The following is a 20,711-nucleotide window of genomic DNA, read 5'->3' as shown; positions in this document are numbered from 1 at the left end:
ATTTTTCAACATGGATTGGGGGAGGATGGTAAGAGGATGTCCTCTCCTCGAACTTTCTCAGATAAGGGAAATCCAAAAATTGTACATTATATTCTTGGACCCAAATCATGATAGTTTTTTTGAGCAACAGGTTCATGTATCCCTTTTCTGCTTCTATCAAACTTATTTTCTTTTAAGACCCATTTAAAAACTTTTTTTTGAGTCCCAAAAGGCTGTAGCCAACAATATCGCAGCTAACTACTTTATCTGCAACAGATCAGTTATAAAATGAAGCATAGTATTTGGAGTTTTCTTTTCTTTTTTGCTATGTAAAAATATTTACTTTTTTACTCTTCTACAATGGTTGAGGTGAAATTAAACTATATTTTGTATGTAACATTCCCCCAGCCCCTCACCACCCCCAGCTATGCACACACAAAAAGTACATAACAATTAGATATTTGTATGCAATTTGAAAGAGCCAGGATAAACCTCAAAGAAGGAAATGCGGAAGGAATCATAAATAAAGCATTGTTGGTTGTTTGCAGGAAGGGAAAGAAACTCCATGAACCTAGTGCTGGAGTATTCAACTTATTCATAAATGATCTGGAGAAAGGGATATACAGTGAGGTGGCAAAGTTTGCAGATGATACTAAACTGCTCAAGATAGTTAAGAGCAAAGCAGACTGTGATGAACTTCAAAAAGATCTCACAAAACTAAGTGATTGGGCAACAAAATGGCAAATGAAATTTAATGTGGATAAATGTAAAGTAATGCATATTGGAAGAAATAACCTCAACTAAACATATAATATGATGGGAGCTAATTTAGCTACAACGAATCAGGAAAAAGATCTTGGAGTTATCGTGGATAGTTCTCTGAAGACATCCACACAGTGTGCAGAGGCAGTCAAAAAAAAAAAGCAAACAGGATGTTAGGAATCATTAAAAAGGGGATAGAGAATAAGATGGAGAATATATTATTACCCTTATATAAATTGATGGTATGCCCACATCTTGAATACTGTGTACAGATGTGGTCTCCTCATCTCAAAAAAGATGTACTGGCACTAGAAAACGTTCAGAGAAGGGCAACTAAAATGATTAGGGATTTGGAATGCGTCCCATATGAGGAGAGATTAGAGGCTAGGACTTTTCAGCTTGGAAAAGAGGAGACTAAGGGGGATATGATGGAGGTATATAAAATCATGAGTGATGTGGAGAAAGTAGATAAGGAAAAGTTATTTACTTATTCCTATAATACAAGAACTAGGGGCCACCAAATTAATGGGCAGCAGGTTTAAAACAAGTAAAAGGAAGTTCTTTTTCACACAGTGCACAGTCAACTTGTGGAACTCCTTGCTTGAGGAGGTTGTGAAGGCTAGGACTATAACAGCGTTTAAAAGAGAACTGGATACATTAATGGAGGTTAAGTCCATTAATGGCTATTAGCCAGGATGGGTAAGGAATGGTGTCCCTAGCCTCTGTTTGTCAGAGGGTGGAGATGGATGGCAGGAGAGAGATCACGTGATCATTACCTGTTAGATTCACTCCCTCTAGGACACCTGAAATTGGCCACTGTCGGTAGACAGGATACTGGGCTAGATGGACCTTTGGTCTGACCCAGTACAGCCGTTCTTATGTTCTTATGTATGTTATCAGACCTTTTAAATTACTTAAAACAGATGTATTTATGGTAATATTATTTAGGTTATTAAACCCTGTTGAAATACCTGTTAAAGAGCGCAATTGAACTGTTGTGTGTTCTAAAGTTTCCTATATCATCTTATTAAACATTTCATTCAATTTCCTGACTTTATGCACTATTAATTTAGTGTGCAGTTCTATGCTGAAATTTTCCTGAAACCTTTGTAATTTCCTCGCCCGTTTGCCCTAGCACACCCAGATAACTAATCATTCATCAGCAATGAATGTTTATGCTCTCATAGTTGCAGATATGGAAAATATTTTAATACATATATCATATTTAATTTATATTGTGCTTAAGAAATAATAGATAAGATAACCTCCCCAAATAATCTGCGTGTTTCACTTTTTTTTAAAGAACTACAACTTGTTTGCTTTGACATTTATGTTAAATTATTTTGAAGCAGGAGGAGGTGATGAAAAAGAAAATGTTGCTATCCACCATCCTATGAGTCTTTGGGGGAGAATGCTTGGAAGGACAATAAAATATTGTTTATAAATCATTCTTTTTTCTGCCTTTGCTGCCAGATGCATCTGTTTACAAAGTCCAGGTTTAAGACATGAGGCTTAACAACAAATTGATTGGGAACTGAACCTGAGACGAAAAAAACAGCTGTGACCATATTACTTATAAATGTAACCGTCTGTTAGCATGTGTCAAAAGGGATTCAGCAAAGCACTTAAGCATGTGCTCAACTTTGATCGTGTAAATAGTCTCATTGAAGCCACTTTTGAAACCATTGGGACTGAAACTATTCATATACTTAAATAAAGCATGTGCTTTGCTGGGTTAGGGTTAATTATCAAGTTGCATGGATTTGTGAACATCAGCTTGCTGTGTTGTTTTTCTGCATTTCCAATATTTTTCAGTATTATTACCCTGATGACGTGCAAACTATGAAATAACTTCCATGCCTTATGTGCATCTTTTGAGTTTTTCATGTATTGAAAATGAAAACCAATTATGACTTTATTCCCCTGTTTTGTTTTATCCCAGAAATTGGCAATAAGAAATTTTATAAATACAGCCAAGAGAAGACATTGAAGTGGTTAAAGAAAAAGGTATTCTATTTCTCTTTTGCTTTGTCATACTTTAGAATGTGACAAATATAAAGTGTTAAGGAAATAGCAGATTTCTAGCAGATTCCCTCTTAGATGGAACCAGACTGTGGCTGGTCCCTGCACGGGCACAGAAAGGTCCAGAGTAGGCTACAGTTGCTATTTCTATGCTGTCCATGAGCTCAGGGACTGCTCTTTGCCTTAAAGCATGGGAAGGAGGCAAGGCTATGACCATTTCTCCCTCCCTAGCCCATAGCAGCCAGCAGAGCTGGCCAAACATAGAGGGAAGCACATCTTGGACGCTGCTGTGATTTGATGCAATAACTCTGTTCCTCGTGACCTCTCTACATTGTCTCCCCTAATACTGCTGGGGTCGTGCAACTATGCATCACCCGTGAAACAAGCCTGCCCGCACTCCCTGTGCCTAAAAGAGATTGTACTGGGTCAGGTCCACGCTGCTATACACAAAGAAGCAGATTATTTTAATCAGAATAGATCTACTGCAACGGCATACATGAGAGAAAATGATTAAATGTATTTCAATCACAAGTTGTAAGGGAGCCAGGAAAAATTGTCATTAACATTTACCAACCCGAGTACATAATCTACTTCCCACCTTTTGCCATGGTCATGGAAGGGGTAGGGGGGATAACAATAGTGTTCTTGCCTGTTACAGAAAGTACTAGTGTGGGTTGAGTGGAATTTTTCCAAGGAAAAATATCACTGGAGGAGCCCATATATCACATCTCTGATACTCATTTTCACATCAACGGCTGCATATTTATGTTTTTGCAGGTGCCTGTTGCATTGTTATACTGTTCTTGATCTATTGATAAGGTTAAGATTTTCTCAGAGTATTTTTAGTAAAAGTCATGGACAATAAACAAAAATTCAAGAAAGCCTGTGACCTGTCTGTGATTTTTACTAAAAATACCTGGGGGGGGGGGGAGCTAACATTTGGAACCCCGCCGGGGGCTGGCCATTGCTTCCACCCCGCCCCTGCTCCTGGGTTGGGGCTGATAGCTTCTCCAGCCCCGGGGGCTGACTCAGCCCAGCTGTTGCTCCTGTGGCAGGGGCTGACCACCGACCACTACTCCGTCCCCACTGCTGCTCCTGACAGCTTCTCCAGCCCTATGGGCTGAAGCAAAAGAAGTCATGGAGGTCTGTTAAAGTCACGGATTCCGTGACCTCTATTGACAATCTCTCTCTTATATTGAATCTGACAATGCCCTGGCCTACAGAATCCTGGTGATTACATTCCATTCCCGTTCAGGACTCCATTCCCATTCCAATAGAAATGGAAAAACCCTTGCTTTTCTGAGCAGGTGCATGAATCATCTGTAAAATCCATGGCTGCTCCAACTGTAAATTCCAGCCCGTCTCAGTGGAGCTGCAAATCTAGCTGCCATGTCTCAAAGGCAGCAGGCCAGAACACCCTGGATCCTTAATTTTTCAAGATCATATGCTAGTCATTATAGATGTATATTAAGTTTCATCACAGTTCATAACTTGAGCATTTTATGTGCTTTAAACCAAATTACAAGGGCTTTTTCACTGTATTAACACATGTACATAACAACGTTGATTTAGACATTTCAATCTGTGGCTCCTTATAGGTCAACCAGACAGTGAAAGTACTTAAAAGCAGCAATGTATGTGTGGGTGGAAGGGTGCAATCGGCTACATTTATCAGCGGCAAACAAATCACAGATGTTAAAGAAGGTAAGGATACTAAGTGTAGTTGTAATGAAGTAGATCTTTATGTAATAAGATACCTGCAGCTTAGATGCTCAACTAGAATCTAACAATAATTTTAAATGGTTTGTAAACATTAAAAAATATTTCTTGCCCAAAATGTTTTTAGTGTAGTTACTGTAGTGGTGCCGTGACTGTTTTGAGTTCTGTGGTGCCTGAAATATGGTAACTGTATAATGTACCAAATGTACAGGGAGAAGGGTTCTGAATAGCTTCTAGTGAGATCTAATTGAGGCGCCAATTCAGCAAACCATCCCTAGTCATTGATGTGCTCAGAGAACAAATACTCAAGTTGGGATCATATTCCTGTGCAATGATTATGCAGAGAGAGAGAATGTGCATCTTATGTTATCTTAGTATAATAGATATGAATTATCTCTATACAGTATGTATAGGCATAGTTATATTATATGCACATAATATAAATTATGATTTAATAATATATTGAATACACACAATATAAAGGGGGATTTTTCAAAAGTGCCTTTGTGCGCACAAGTCCTACTGAAAGCCACTACGACTTGTGTTCCTAAATGATTTAGGTGATTTTGAAAACCCCACCCAAAGAGTTAGTGTTATTACCATAATCATTAAGTTGTAAAGTTTCTCCATTATTTTGATCACCTTTTTTCCTGAGGACAATGTCATAGAGGGGTTGGATTATGAAATATCCTAGATATGCCCTTCAGAATATGCACTATGATGAAGAAAAAGATCAAAATTTGAAGAGAAGAAATTCAAATTCAGAAAGTTATTAGAGCAAATTAAGGAAAGGAGATGATTCACTTTACCAAGAGGTTCAGAAGCCTGCATGCAATCTAAAAATAAGGAAACAAGGAGCAGGTAATCGTGGCAGGCTTCTTGAACTCTGAGTACTGAGTATGTGGAAAACGAGTTATCAAGTAATGATATCAAAGGAAAAAGCATAAATGATATTTAAGAGACATCTAGACAGTTTTATAGGGGGTGCATTATAATATATATTTTCAAAAAGGAGGTGGTGCTGAGAGACTTGTGTGCCTTTACCTTAACAGTAACTTTTTATTACTTCCAAAAATATTAAATAAAAGGAAATTGCGACTGTCAGATCAGGTCCATCTTTTACTATATTTAACCATTGTCTTTGGTAAATTTATTGTTAGTCTCAATCTACAATGTTTTCTCTTGTATCCTCCTACCTTACAGGAAGGTGTGTATATTCTTTATTATAGTTTTGCCATTGAAAGGGGTCTAGATTTAAAAGAACTACATTGAAGGAGCGAATATTGTGGGTTGAAGGTAGGTCAGTTTTGGAGGAGGTTCTAAAGTGTCTCTAACTACTGTATGTAGCAAAGGGAACGGCAGAAAGTCAAAGGGAACTTACTCAACACTTATTTTTTATCATCATTCAGTGATAAGAGATACAGTTGCTGATTCAAGAGTGTGGCAGAAATCTTCACTATCTACCTGTAAATGCAGCTGTGTAGATTACAGTAATAACCACCAGATACCATCTGTTGGTGTGGTAAGGCAGAAGTGTTGTAGGGCATCCAATGGGAGAATGAGTACCAGGGAAGCAAGGAAGGATTAGCATTTAGGATCTGAATGTTTTATTAGAGAGGAAGGTTGGGAGTCATATAACCCAGGGAAAAGAGATGGGATTTGAGATGAGATTTGCTATTAGGGAGGCTATTTCATATGGTGAGAGCAGTGTGGGAGAAGCCCACTGAGAAAAGACAAGGAAGGGAGATACAAAATTCTCTGACATTTGAGAAGAGAAGCAAATGGCCTGAATAAATGGAAAAGCTGGCAGCAGGTTAAGAGTTAGGTTATGGGTTAGGGTGGCAGCAGGAACTCCTTGGAAAACTCTGTACTGGATTTTTAAATAAATAAGGAAGCCAGTAAAGATTTCTGGAGGGCGCGGGTGATGCAGCTTCATATCTGGGTCTGACAGAAGAGTTGCTGTAGTAACTGACTTGACCTAACAATTCAGTGCCATAAAAAGAAGAGCAGGATAACAAGAACATCTCTATTTAGGTATAGATTGGGTATAAGGGTGAAGTTCATAATCAGTGTATTGGATCTGGAACACTCCTTTATGGTTTTGGATACTAAAGGGGGTTAAGGAAGGAGGAAATACTTGAGAAACAAATCTGCTTTTTTTTGTTGTAAAGCACACAGGAAATTGGTGCCAGTATAGCTAAAATGTGCACACTGGGGCCAGTTTATTAATTTTATCTGTTTTGGTGCCAATTTCCTTCATGCTATTACAAAACTTCATGTAACTGTGTGTAACAAACCATCTCTGACACAGGAGAAATACATCTTTGCTACTCTGGGAGCTGGTTTACCATATGCTTCCATGTAGTTCTGGGGGCGGGGGAGGGGTTGAAGTGCTTGGCTGTTTTAAGGCTAATTAAGAGGCAAGGTATTGGCTTGGGGTCTGCTTGTGCCAACATTTATGCATGTGAATAAAATTGCTCTCTAATAGCCTCATTGACGTCAAGTTATTCACAGATAGAAGAGTTTGCAGGATCTACGCCTTGTTTGTGGGGAGGGGGACAGAAAAAGAGATGTTTTAGGACTTCATGTTGCCAAAGGTTTGATTTCCAGAAAAACGTTTATAGCAAGAGTTCCTGTCCTGAAAACAGCTTCTCGTAGTTCATATTTCCACAGATAATTATCCTGTCTTGCCAGTGATGTTTAGATATGCCTTGGCATTTTTCATAAAATACTGACATTTAAGTACAAGGCTTTGAAATAGACTCATTGTCTCATCTAATTGTTTTCAGTTGAAGCCAGAAATATATTTTAGTACTGAAACTCTTGCCAAATAATTGTAGGATCCAGATGCTTTAAAATTAATGATTACACATTTTGTTGAGTCAGCTTTTTACTTCTGCAGCATTTTTTAAAAATTAATTGTGCAGAAAAAATACATTATGTTTAGTGTTCTCAGAAAGCAAACAGGTTTTGTAAAGTACATGCCACAGAGATTAATAACATCTGTGCTGACAAAGTAAGCATAGCAACTCCTTGCTTTTTAATTAAACCTACAAGTGTCATATAACATAAACTCCCCAACAAAGAGAAAGATCACGTGTCTGTTAGTAGTTTCTTAGCATTAGTTCATCATCATGGGTTATAGTGACATACAGAAGCATGGATTGGAAAGGAGTCCTGTGACTGTATAACATGGATGCACTCTCTTCCCCGAATCACTTTTTTTTTTTTTTTTTAACTTTCAGATGACTATGTACGATATGCCCATGGTTTAATATCAGAATATATTCCTGAAGATCTGAGTGTTGAGCTATCTAAGTACTTGCAGTAAGTATTGTTTTAATTATTTGTTAGCTTTATATGACACACATTGCTCTGAAAATGACCTTTTCTATTGAATATTATAACTTTGACCATTAAGTTACAGTGAATGATAGAGAGATAGTTTTGTCACTTATTAAATATCCGAGGAGAGTAGGAATTGGAGGAGGAAGTCAAATCCTACTGAAGAAAATAGAAAGGAACATAAACTCTGGCAAGTCAAATGTAAAAGTATAAGTAGGGAGGCCAAAAAAGAATTTGAAAAGCAATTAGCAAAAGACACAAAAACTAACAGCAAAACATTTTTTTAAAGTATATCAGAAACAGGAAGCCTGCCAAACAATTGAGGGACCAATGAATTATTAAGGTGCTAAAGGAGCACGTAAGGAAGACAAAGCCATTGCCGAGAACCTAAATGAATTCTTTGCATCAGTCTTCATCACATAGATGTGAGGGAGATTTCCACACTTGAGCCGTTCTTTTCAGTTGACAAACCTGAGGAACTGTTCCAAATTGAGGTGTCAGTATTGGAAGTTCTGGAACAAATTGATAAACTAAACAGTAATAAGTCATAGGACCAAATGGTATTCACCCAAGAGCTCTGGATGAACTCAGATATGAATTCATTGAACAATTAACTATGGTATGTAACCTATCACTTAAATCAATCTCTGTACCAGATAACTGGAGGACAGCTGATGTAATGCCAATTTTTTTTTAAAGCTCCAGAGGCAATCATGGCAATTACAGGCCAGGAAGCCTAACTTCAGTGCCAACAATAGCAAAGAACAGAATTATCAGACACATAGATGAACATGATATATTGGGGAAGAATCAACACAGCTTTTGTAAAGAGAAATCATGCCTGTTAGAATTCTTTGAAGGTATCAACAAATGTGGACAAAGGTGATCCAGTGGATATTGTGTACTTGGACTTTTAGAAAGACTTTGAAACAAGGTCTCTCACCAAAGGTTCTTCAGGCATGGCATAAGAGGGAAGTTCTTCAATGGATTAGTAACTGGTTAAAAGATAGGAAACAAAGAGAATGAATAAATAGTCGATTTTCACTATAGTGAGAAGTAAATCGCAGGGTCCCCCAAGGATCTATACTGGCACCAGTGTAGTTCAACATATTCATAAATGATCAGGAAATGAGGGTAAACGGTGATGTGGCAAAATTTGCAGACAATACACAATTACTTAAGATAGTTAAGTTCAAAGCTGACTGGGAAGAGTTACAAAAGGATCTCAGAAAACTGGGTGTGTGGGCAACAAAATAGCAGATGAAATTCAGTGTTAATAAGTGCACAGTAATGCATATTGGAAAACATAATCCCAACTATATGTACAAAATGATGGGGTCTAAATTAGCTGTCACTACTCAGAAAGAGATCTTGGCTTCATCATGGATAGTGCTCTGAAAACATCTGCTGAAGTGCAGCAGCAGTCAAAAAGCTAACAGTGGTAGGAACTATTAGGAAAGGGAGAGAAAATATCATGTCACTATATAAATCCCTGGCATGCCCATACCTTGAACACTACGTGTAGTTCTGGTCACTCTATCTCAAAAAAGATATTAGAATTGGAAAAAAGTACAGGGAAGGGCAAGAAAATTGATTAGGGGTGTGGAAGAGCTTCCATCTGAGGAAAGATTAAAAAAAGACTGGGACTGTTCAGCTTAGAAGGGAGATGACTAAGGGGGATATGACAGAGATCTATAAAATCATGAATGGTTTGGAGAAAATGAATAAGTGTTATTTACCCCTTCACATTACACAAGAACCCAGGGTCACCCAATTAAATTAATAGGCAGCAGGTTTAAAACAAACAAAAGGAAGTACTTCTTCACACAATGCACAATCAACCTTTGGAATTGTTTGTCATGTGATTTTGTGAACGCCAAAGCTATAACCAGGTTCAAAAAAGAATTAGGTACGTTCATGGGGGATAGGTCCATCAATAGATATTCTCCAGGATGGTCAAGGATGCTTCCCCGTGCTCTAGGTGCCTCTAAACCTCTGACTGACAGAAGTCAGGACTGGTTGACAGGATGGATCAGTCAATAATTGCCCTGGTCTGTTCATTCTCTCTGAAGCATCTGTCGCAAAACAGGATACTGGGCTAGATGGACCATTGTTCTGACCCAGTATGGCCATTCTTAGGAGGAGTGGAGCTCTCTTTATTAAGTCTAGGTTGGCATTGTGAATGTAAACAGCATATTTTGCTAGTAGAAATATACTAATAATTATAATAATAATACCTAGCCCTTCATAGCACTTTTAATCCATTCTCTCAAAGTGCTTTACAAAAGTCGTTGTTGTTATCACCATTTTATAGAGGAGATGCTGAGACAGAGAGAGGTGAAGTTACTTACCCAAGTCACCCAGTAGGCTAGTTTCAGTGCCAGGAATAGGACCTAGAACTCCTGGGTTCCATTGTAGTGCTCTGGCTATTAAGCTGCACTGCCTCTCCATTCTCACTCAATAAGCTGCTATCTCCATCCCAACGCAATTTTTCTGGGGCTTAATTTAAAATCTAACCTATATTGTGTCATAGGTGAATTCAGAAGGTAATCCTGGATTAGGGCCCTGATCTTGCACTTCATTGTTTGCAAGAAGACTGTGGCATCCCCTGGTGCTTTGCTGGGGCTCTGTGCACGTGCAGTCTACATGCAACATATTGTAGGATCAGGGCCTAGGAATGTACTAGCAGTTTATCCTTCAGAAGTGTAAAATGTCCATAAAATATCTTTTCATAGATCATAGCCAAGCTTTTCAGAAGTAACTAGTGATTTGGTTTTCCTCAGTTTTGAGTGTCCGACTTGACACCATTAAAGGGGACTGATTCTCAGAGGGTGTTTGCTCAACACTTTCTGAAACTCAGGCCCCTTTCAGTTGTCACCTAAGAGGATTAAACCTAATGGGCACCCCGCTAGCCACTTCTTTTGAAAACTTGGCTCTCATCGTTAGTGTGTCATAAAAGTAATATGAAATGAAGTGGAAAATATTTTGAGGGTGACTGATGGGATTAGCATTGATGCCTTCTTTGTGGGAGAGGAATGTAATTTGAAGTTAACATATTCAAAAGTTTTATTCCAATATATTAATTTGTTTCTATATTAAAACTGTAACTTAAAATCTTTTATTCTGAAGGCTTCCAGAACTTACAAGTCCAGAAGCAGACCCCCCACTAAAGGTAGGAAAATAGTAAGATAGGGAAAATGTTAAGGTAGAATAACAATAAAACTTCTTGATGGATATGTTTTGTTGTGAATTAGTCTCTCTCAAATGTTTGAGGCAATTAAAACTAGACTGGACAAAGCATTAAAAAATACGCAGTAAGGAGCAAACCTGCATTGTAGTACCACTGATCAGAAATACAGGGGAAGATGGATCACAAAAATATTGCCAAATGTTTTTCTATTTTTTATTCATCAAAATTTCAGTCATCTTTGTAGCTAGTCAAAAACCAGGAACAATTTTTGCCAATAATTTTTTTCCTGTTTTATAATGAAAAATCAAAACATTTGAGCCTCTCTTGTTGGTAGGTTGATGGGACTATATGACCGCATGTCTTTTTCATTAAAGTTACACCTATCCAACCACATGGAAGTAACTGTGGCCTTTGATTCTGTCTTGAGCCAAGTGATATTCATTAGGTGTTACACTAACCCTGTTGAGCGTTCTTGTGATGTGGATTATACAATGTGTATGAATGTCTATTATGCTGTTTGGATAGTGCTGAGAATCTCTTTTTAGAAAGGTCTAGTGACTTCTAAAAATAATCAGCAGTGTGATTACAGCTAAAGCCATTTTTAGAATTTTGTTCAATAGTTTGACTGTGAAATAATGTCTGCGGTCCCATTGACTTCCACATGGCTGCTCACGGTGTGTTGAGCACATGTGTAAATCTTTCTAGGTTCAGGGCCTAAAATGCTACTTTAATATGTTTTTATCTCACTGCTTCAGAGGACCAAGGCATAAATTAGGTGAAATCTGATTTGCTTTAAACCTTCTGTTTTAGCTTATTTTAAAATTTCTTTTATGTGAAAGAAAGGTGTTTGTAAGGACAAAATGTATGGTTCCTACAAATCAAGACAGATCTGATATATGTGTCTTACTAATACAAAGTAATTGTTTGTTAAATAATAATCTAAAATAAATTTCCGAAGGGAGAGAGACACAGGAGCCTTAGAGTTTAGTTACAAATGTCCACTAGCTGGGGGATATTACAAAGCTAACTCTTCCATTACAAGATTTTTTGAGGAAGTCTGAATTCTTCATGTGACACATGCCAACCATCCCATTAATTGTAACCACCAATCTTGCATTGTAATCACTATATCTTTTCAGGGTAGGAAGTCTGGTGCTGACAGATCATAATACATAGCCACGCAAAATACTTAAGATCACTTAGAGCTGAACTGCAAAAGTTTTACTGAAAGTTAAAAACATGAAGATTCCAAAAGAGGGACATCATCATTTATTGTTAGGCTGTCATTTAAAAATGTTCTTATAGTGCAGCATTTAAGAAAACTAGCTCCCAAAGGACCTGTTCCAACTCCGATTGAACTAAAAAAAAAAAGCTGCTGTTGGATCTGGTCCTAAGGGCCTGAGAAATCTAAGATGCAGACCTGGTTTTTGTGCCAGAGTGAGAGAGATCACAAGTCCCAATAAATAGAGTGAAAAATAGGGATTTAAAATGGAATGGTTACCATTCAAGTTACTTGCAGTATCCTCACTCTGGCACAGAAACTAGAAAGGCCGCAGCTCAGATTTCACAGGATATTAAGGCAATGGTAATTGTCTCTGAAAATTTAAAAAAAAAAAAAAAAAGCACTCATTTCATTTGTGAAATGCCAAATACACACAGCTTAGGGAAAAAACATGCACTCTTAAGGCCTGATCATGTCAAGTGCTGAACTCCCTTGCGTTTCATTGACTTCAATAGTAGTTAAGGATAGCTAGCAACTTGAACAGTTAAGCTCTTAGATTGTCACTGAACTAAAATTGGAGAGCATTGAGCAAAAACAGGTCAATGTATGTCAAACAAGTGAATGTATGTCAAACAAGTCAACATATGAACATTACCAGATTGTGGAAGGTAATGATCCCAAAAGAGGTTGTACACAACAAACAGATTAGACATTGTTCCCAGTGTAGGATTGCTTGGTGCTTTCCATTCCCAAGAGACCATGAGGACTTCAGTTTTGTCCCCTGTTCCTTGGCCAGTAGATAATACTTTCCAGCACTAATCCATAAAGATGAGTCAAATAGTCTCTGAATTAAAAACTAAAGGCAAAGGATGGAAATTCAAATGTGTATGTAAGTGATTCTATAAATCAGTCTTCTGTGGGCAAAAGAGAAGATAATGTGTTTCCTACAAAACTAACCAAATTTCTCTGAATAGTGAAGAGAGACTGTTTATCCTCCTGTTTCTTGAGGAGACTGTTATGAATATTGCATATTACTTGTTCAGTTGCCTGTGCCATTTCAGTGTCTAGCTTACACCAGAAAGCCCGCAGGCCTTTTCAGCTTTAATGTTCAATGTGTGTACATCACAGTAGTGGTTGACAGAGCAACTTCATCACTCTAACATTTCAGAAAAGGAAATTCTCAGATGCACCTGTGGAAGCAGAAGAAGACTATACTAAGTTTAACAGCAGTGATCTCAAGAACAAAAAGGTACATGTGCTTTGTGTGTGTGCATGCTCACATTTTGTTAAAGCGTGTTTTAATACTGGTCAAATAGCTCTACAGGAGCCCCCTTTTTTGCAATGTGCCTCTTAGTCAGAAAACCAAATATAAAATGGATGTTTTCGGAAAGTACATTCAACATGTTCTGAATAAAAATCAATATACTGTATTGTAGGTGGGCTCACCTTGATAAGAACCAAAGACTGAAAGTGACTTCCTGGGTCATTGAGTCCAGTTCCCTGCTATCTCTGACAACCCTATCATATAATCCTGCTCATAAACTTACCAAGCTCCATCTTGAAACCAGTTAGGTTCCTTGTTTCTGCTACTCCAGTTGGAAGGCTGTTCCCGAACTTCACTCCTCTGATGGTTAGAAACCTTCTTCTAATTTCCAGCCTAAATTTACTCTTGGTCATTTTATATCCATTTGTTCTCATGGCAGCACTGTCCTTTTACTCTTCCTGGTATTTTACCCCCTTAATGTATTGATCCTGCCACGTCTTCTAAAGCAGTCAATATTCTTTTGAGATACTTAATTGTTTGTGAATAAGGCAGGTCAGAAAATTTTGAAGCAATCAAAAAAGCTTATAATGAAGGTCATGACCATATATTATCACCATTTATCTTGGCACATTTCATAAGAGGACCATAGAAATGTTGATTCCAGAGTCCTGGAAAAAAATTAGTGAAAGCAATTACATTCTGCTTCTTTAAATTCTACCTGCAGTTTCCATTTGACATAAGTCTTAATTTCCCATCCTAAACTGTTGTGTAGTGTTGCAGTGCAATGTTTTAAATAATTGCAAAGGTGACTGGCAGGGGCGGCTCTAGAAAATAGGCTGCCCCAGGCAGCGCGGTGTGCTGCGCCGCCCTTCCGTCCCCCGCGCGGGTCCCCCCCCCCCGGCTCGGTTGGGTCCTCCCGAGCAGGGTCACCCCGGGGCGGGGCGGCGGAGCCCTGCCATGGCTGCGCTCCGGGGGCTCCACGGAACAGCGGACCTCCGCGGGGCACCTGCTGCGGAGCTCCACGGGCGAGCCGGCCGGCCTCGCGCTGCCGCCCGCCCAGGCCGGAGGGCGGGAGTGAGCCGCCCGGCCCTCGGCGCCCCCCCCGGGAGCCGGTCGCAGGGCGTCCGCGCCCGCGGCCGGTGGACAGACGGGATCAGGTCCGGCCACAGGTCCTCCGCCCGCCTCCCCGGCCCCCCCAGCAGGCGCCAGCCCAGGCACAGCTGCTTGTTGCTGGTGCCTAGAGCCTGGTGACTGGGTTTTAGTGGTGGGCCTTAGATAGCCACTTACTAAACAAATGTTACAAGGCTTAGTGGATGTTTATAAAGCTTTGTGAGCCCCTTGGATGAAAGCTACTACAGCAATGTAAACGATTTTTTTTTATTATGGAAAACGGTAGTGCAATTAGTTTGCTATTGTATTATTTTAAAAAAAAGGGACAAGGGAGGCAACATTGATTTAAATTCCCAGACATTTTCAAACAGGTCTTAATTTGCCCACAGATGTTGTATGATGCAGTTGTTTGTGGGGGTTAATAAAGTAAATCAATACCAAGCTGCCTAATTTACCATCTTAAATGCAAGTTTTCAGGGAAGTCCAATGGAGTCTACCATTTTGTCATTCCAAGGGGGCGTTCCACAGCCTTGAAAGTAGGTAGAGGAGTGCCCCTAAATTCTTGTGATAAATGACTCAAAAGCTCCATTTTTTCCCCATTCCCATACCATGTACATGCAGTTTTGAATCTTGGCACGAACATACAAAGAAGTCTGAAGAAAGCTTTAATATTACATTTGATTTACTTCTGAAATAACAAAATATGTAGTTAAGAGCATCTGGGAAGGATGAATTGGCTCGTGGGTTCTGTTCAGTGTACTGCACTTTTAAATTACTTTGGCAGTGTTTTTGTTTGCACTGTAAGTAATGCAGATAGTCTTACTGTTGGTGGCATATCATTATCCTGTCCATAACATCATAGCTGAACCCCAATTGAGTGAAATTGTGAAGTCCTACAGTAGGAGGACTATCAGAAGGAAAGGTCAATGCAAAGATTTCTTAATAGGGAAAATGGTAGAGATGTGACGCATACTATTTTAAACTGTAAGAAAGGAAAGAGGTCAGCTCTATAAAACGTGGCACATAAAATGTGTGTTAGGTGTGACAGTGTCTAGGAAGCTGTCCCAGTGGCCTCAACATGTTTTTCAAATCTTGGTTACCTCTTTCATCGTTAGTGTCCTTTCCTCTCTTTCCCTTTATTTCACTGTTCTAAAAGATTTCGATAGTAAATCAGTGTGAATTATTCATTATCTGTAATTCAAGGCTGTAATTCAGCCTGCTGACAACATAATCACGAGATTGAGTCACAGGGTACAGTATGCATCTGTTATATTGCATGCATTATTCCTGTTAAGGTACACTCCAGGATTATCCAAAGTAAGCATTTGAGTTAGGATACCTCATTCTGCAGGAGGGAGAGATATTTTGCTTCCTTGTTCTTTTAACAGATTCTCTGTCTTTGAGGTTAAATCATTCATGACAACTATTTTCAATTGAAAAATCTCAAAATTGTATTGTAAGTATTTTTCCTTCAATTTTATCCCACATCATCTTTCCCTGCTGCATACTGTAGACTAAGAAACCAAGCAAACCTTTAATTGATTTCAGTATGTATGAGTTTGTAGATTAGCATCCCCTCCTGTAGATTTGCTCAGTAATTTTTCTTTTTTTTTCTTTTTACCTCATTTCGTTAACAGACAACTAGCAAGATGTCTGCTGCTCAGAAAGCTCTGGCCAAAGTTGACAAGACTGGAATGAAAACCATGTCTGCTTTCTTTAGCGCAAAACCTAAAGCAACAAAATAAAGATTTGAAACTAAAACATATATTTTGGTACATAATTATTTTTGTAGTTACTATCGTTCTAAAGCTAACCCTTTTCCCCTGGGTTTTTTTGTTGTTGGTTTATTTAGTCCGTCAGCTAATGAGGATTTTGAAACAGGATTTTTGGATCCAGTGAGTGTTACATTTCTGAGATTTACATGTTGTATAAAATCAGACTAGAGCAGCTTCTTAAGGTTTCCTTATTAGCCCTGGTCAAAACACATGATGTGAGAGCTGCTTAGGGCATGTTATCTTTGCAACTGGAATTCCTGTGTTGTTTTTGTTGTAATTGCAATAAATAACAAAACTAATAAAGCATAATAAATTGATGTATGAAACAAATGTTTGTTGTGTTTTCTGTATTCATAGACGTATGCTGAGTTTTAGATAAGCTGTGGCACTTGGGGTATGTCTACACAGATAAAAACCCTTGGCTGGTCTGGGTCAGCTGGTTCGGGCTCCAGGGCTAAAAAATTGCTGTGTAGACGTTTGGGCTCAGGCTGGAGCCTGAGCTCTGGGACCTTCCACCCTCACAGGATCCCAAAGCTGGGACTCCAGCCTGAGCCTGAACATCTACACAGCAATTTTTAGCCCACAAGCCTGAGTCAGCTGACCTGGGCCAGCCGCGGCTGGCCTGTGGGTCTTTTATCCCTGTGTAGACTTGCCCTCATAGTGCTTCCCTGCATATACACCTCTACAGCTTCTTGAAAAATTATAGGATCACTGAAAAGTTGTGTGATAAATCTGCTAAAAAATCTATGTATCTTTCACTGTTTGTTTCCAAGAATCATAGCTTCTTTCCAAAATAAGTTGCCAAACGTTTATTTAAAGGCAAAGACTGAGCTTTTCAAAGAAGCCTAATGGCCAAATCTCAATAAATCCAAATAAGCAAAAGGGGGTGCCCTAACCACCATCCAATAGTCTCTCTATCTCATTGATTATTCATGTATTTTATAAACAGGGGAATAGCTTCAACAGGAGAGACTGAGAAAGCTGCAGACCAGAATATCCCATAACCTAGTGCCTAGGGTGCTCTCCTGTAATGGCTCAGAGGGAAATTGAACCCAGTCTCCCATGTGAGCCACTTGGCTAAAGTGTCCAAGTGAGGCAGAAGGACCTTCTCCTCCCCAGCCATTTTGTGGATCCAGCTCTTTACTGCAGTGCCTAAAATCAAAACAGTTTTTCGAGTGGAAATGAAACATTTTGTTTTAACATTACCAAAAGGTTTTGATTTTTTCAGTTCAGTCAAAAGTGTTCAGCAAACTTAACACACATTCACAGATCATTTTGGTGGACCCCTAACTGCATTTTTCAGTAAATAAACTTCCCCCAGTTCTACTCTAGGAGCACAAATCCCATTGATTTTTTTATTGAAATTGTGCCCCTAAATCATTTAGATGCTTTTTAAAATTCCACTCTTGGGTGCCCCAACTTTTGTTTTGCTGTGTAAGGAAGTTGGGATGGAAGGACTGACATGACAATGAAATAAAGAAATAATTCACACACACGTACAATGTAATCCATGTTAATCTAATTATATTTGTTCACTGCTTTACAAATAAGTTGTAGGAAACAAAGCGAAAGATAAATCTCAGAACATTGTGGGTTTGAAAGAAAGAAAGAAAACCATGCAGAGCCATGACATTCTGATCACTCTGATCTATAACTGTCTTCAGCCCTTATTCACCAGACCCTTCAGCAAATTCTGAAGTCAATATCTGTCAACTAAACAACTCTTAAAAATTAAGACCGGATGTCATCACATATGTGTTCTTCCTGTCAGTTATAAGCAACTCTTTTTAGACCTCCCTTGTCACTTTGTTGCTGTACTAATTTTCTATCCTGGGAGTGTAAGGGATTTCCAGCATTGTGGCACCATATGGAATACTAAAGATCAGCTTGTAGGAAACATTCTTGTGAATTGGTAAGAGTTTTAAACATAAACAGTTGTGACCTAGAGTCTAAGGATGTTTTCAAAACCACTCAGCATTACCCTATCTGCTCCTATTGAAGTCAATGGTAGAATTCCAATTAACTTCAGTGGGAGTAGTTAGGCCAATGATGAGCGCTTTAGGAAAATCCCACCCTTGAGTTCCAAGTGGGGGAAAATCAAACTTTTATGGCTGTCATAACTGGAATGCGTCAAGCAATATGTGGTGGTTTAGAAGTATTTTGGAAGACAGTGACAAAGCTTGGTTTATGTTAGCTGAAAGTCTGCTTCAAGCATTGAAAAGGCAGTGAGGAAGAGGGCACAGAGTTGGGAGTGAATGAAGAGAATGCTTGAATGGAACACAGAGCTTGGACGGGGTTATAGGAGAAGCTGAGGATAGAGATGTAAGAAAGGGCAGAAGCATGGAGAATGGATTTCTAAAGCAAACACTGATTCTGGGTTTTACACTTTGAAATTTTAAAAGTCAGAGCGCCAATGAAATACAGTTTTCAAAGCAAACCTTTACATGAGTTAAATAAGTTGTGAACTTTGCTCTTAAAAAGGCAGGTCAAATTAACTCTTCTGAGTGGGTGGAGGATAGGTCACCGACAGAACAAGTCTCTTACAGATGGAAAGTATCTATCTTGACGTCTTATCTATTGCACCAATTTTCTGTACATGAATTCTACATTCATCCCTGCTCGCCAGGGCAAGTCTGGAGTTCTTCCTGTGAGCACAGATGCATTCTGCATTAGTATGTCACATCTCAACTACAGCTGTCAGCCATGCAGTAACTTATAACAATAGTAATTTTATTAGTGAATGTCTTTGGTCCAGCAGAAATTCATGCATGACAAGCTGTTTCCAAAAGCAGTAGACCTTTCAGGTTAAAAAAAATAAGATAATTTTTTTTTAAAATATCCTTTCCCTTTAGGAAAGCATAAAATACATTTTGCAACTTTGAAACTTCCTTAACACGAAGCTGTAAGAAATTATAAAAAGCATATTGTGCCAGATACATAAAATAATGTTTCCGACCACAATGAGGATTTAAATATAGTAACAATGAAAGGCCAGCAGTAGCAGAATGGTCATTAGGAGGTGTTGCTGTGACATTTTTTGCTTGGTTAGTTTAGTACTAAACAGTATCCCAGCACTGCTACAGAAACGTGGTTTTACTCCCCCGCCCCCTCCCCCGGATTAACAGGTCTTTGCTAAATTTGCATGTAAGTATCTGATGTTTTTCCCTGTTTTTATAGCTGTTGTTTGGGATAGACCAATTTTTTTTCCTTCACATTTTTTAAAATTGCATATCACAAATGGAGTGACCTCACTGAGTGTGGAAAATATCCTGTGGATGGAAATGATAGCTCTCAGGGATTTTTCAGGGTTGGACTTTCACATAATCTGCAGTCTAAAATAATAAAACTAGCTCTATTTGGGAAGTGACTATTTGATTATTTGATTTTCCATGGAAAAGAGGGCTTAAACAGCAAAGCTTGGATGTGGATCTGAAATTTAAGGAACTTCAGTGATGTTTTGTATACAGAAGTTTGATTGTGGCTTTCTCTAGCTTCTTTAAGAGCGAGAATAAAATGCATTGATTCTTATTTGAATAGATTGATGTTTGTTTGTTTTCTTTTCTCTCTAGATGTCAGTAAAAAGCCGTCAGAGGAAGAAATGAAGAACACAATGAGGCTTGGTTATATCACTTTTCATACTCTCCAAGCAGCTTTTAAAAACTTATGTGCTTTCTAAAAGTGAATTCGTAGAACAAGGCATCCCTAAGCTTTAAGAAACAGTTAATGTCAACAGATAACATTGTTGAACAAGCTGTGTATTAATCATATGCAGCTTCAAATTTTATAGCTAATACAATATTGCTCTGTAAGGCCTTTTCAGGAAGGTACTTTAAGCACATGTCTAAATGTAAGCATGTGAGTAGTCCAGTGGGTCTGCTCACGTGGTTAAATGCTTTGCTTGGTGAGGGCCCAAGTGCTCAAGCCTACAAGGTGCTGAGCACTCTGACCCTGATCCAGCAAAGGCATGTACTCTCATGCTTAACTTGAAATACGTGAGCAGTCCCACTGACAGGTTTGCCTTTGTGATATCCATAGAATTCATGCATACAATTAAGCACATGCTTCAGTACTTTGCTGGATCCAGGGCCGCCCAGAGGATTCCGGGGTCTTCGGCAGTGGGGGGCCCTTCCGTTCCGGGACCCGCCGCCGAAGTGCCCCGAAGACCCGCGGCGGGGGCCCTCCGCCGCCGAAGTGCAGCCCGGTCTTCGGCGGTAATTCGGCGGCGGGGGGGCCCCACCACGGGTCTTCGGGGCACTTTGGCGGCGGGTCCCGCTCCGTCTTCGGCGGTAATTCGCCAGCGGGGGGTCCTTCCACCCCGGAGCG

General features: G+C 39.2%; 1 protein-coding gene across 2 annotated transcripts in view; it reads left to right on the top strand.

Annotated features, from left to right (window-relative positions):
• The window catches only part of RNASEH2B (ribonuclease H2 subunit B), a 59,073-nt gene extending 38,565 nt beyond the window's left edge, over window positions 1-20,508 (top strand). Inside the window, exons 6-11 of one of the 2 annotated variants that reach the window (XM_039520781.1) lie at window positions 2,684-2,748; window positions 4,362-4,467; window positions 7,728-7,809; window positions 10,957-10,999; window positions 13,408-13,488; window positions 16,251-16,378. In XM_039520781.1, the coding sequence (XP_039376715.1) occupies window positions 2,684-2,748; window positions 4,362-4,467; window positions 7,728-7,809; window positions 10,957-10,999; window positions 13,408-13,488; window positions 16,251-16,358 (485 nt within the window). In that variant the 3' untranslated portion in view covers window positions 16,359-16,378. Of the gene's footprint in view, window positions 1-2,683; window positions 2,749-4,361; window positions 4,468-7,727; window positions 7,810-10,956; window positions 11,000-13,407; window positions 13,489-16,250; window positions 16,379-19,957 lie in introns of those variants that run through there. The other variant, XM_039520782.1, reaches the window with a different exon arrangement.
• The last annotated feature ends 203 nt before the right edge of the window (window positions 20,509-20,711 follow it).

The sequence above is a fragment of the Mauremys reevesii genome, linkage group 1 (genome assembly GCF_016161935.1).
Source record: "Mauremys reevesii isolate NIE-2019 linkage group 1, ASM1616193v1, whole genome shotgun sequence".
Lineage (NCBI taxonomy): Eukaryota > Metazoa > Chordata > Testudines > Geoemydidae > Mauremys > Mauremys reevesii.
Note: the sequence above shows the minus strand (reverse complement) of the source record. Positions and strands in the feature narration are given on the sequence as shown.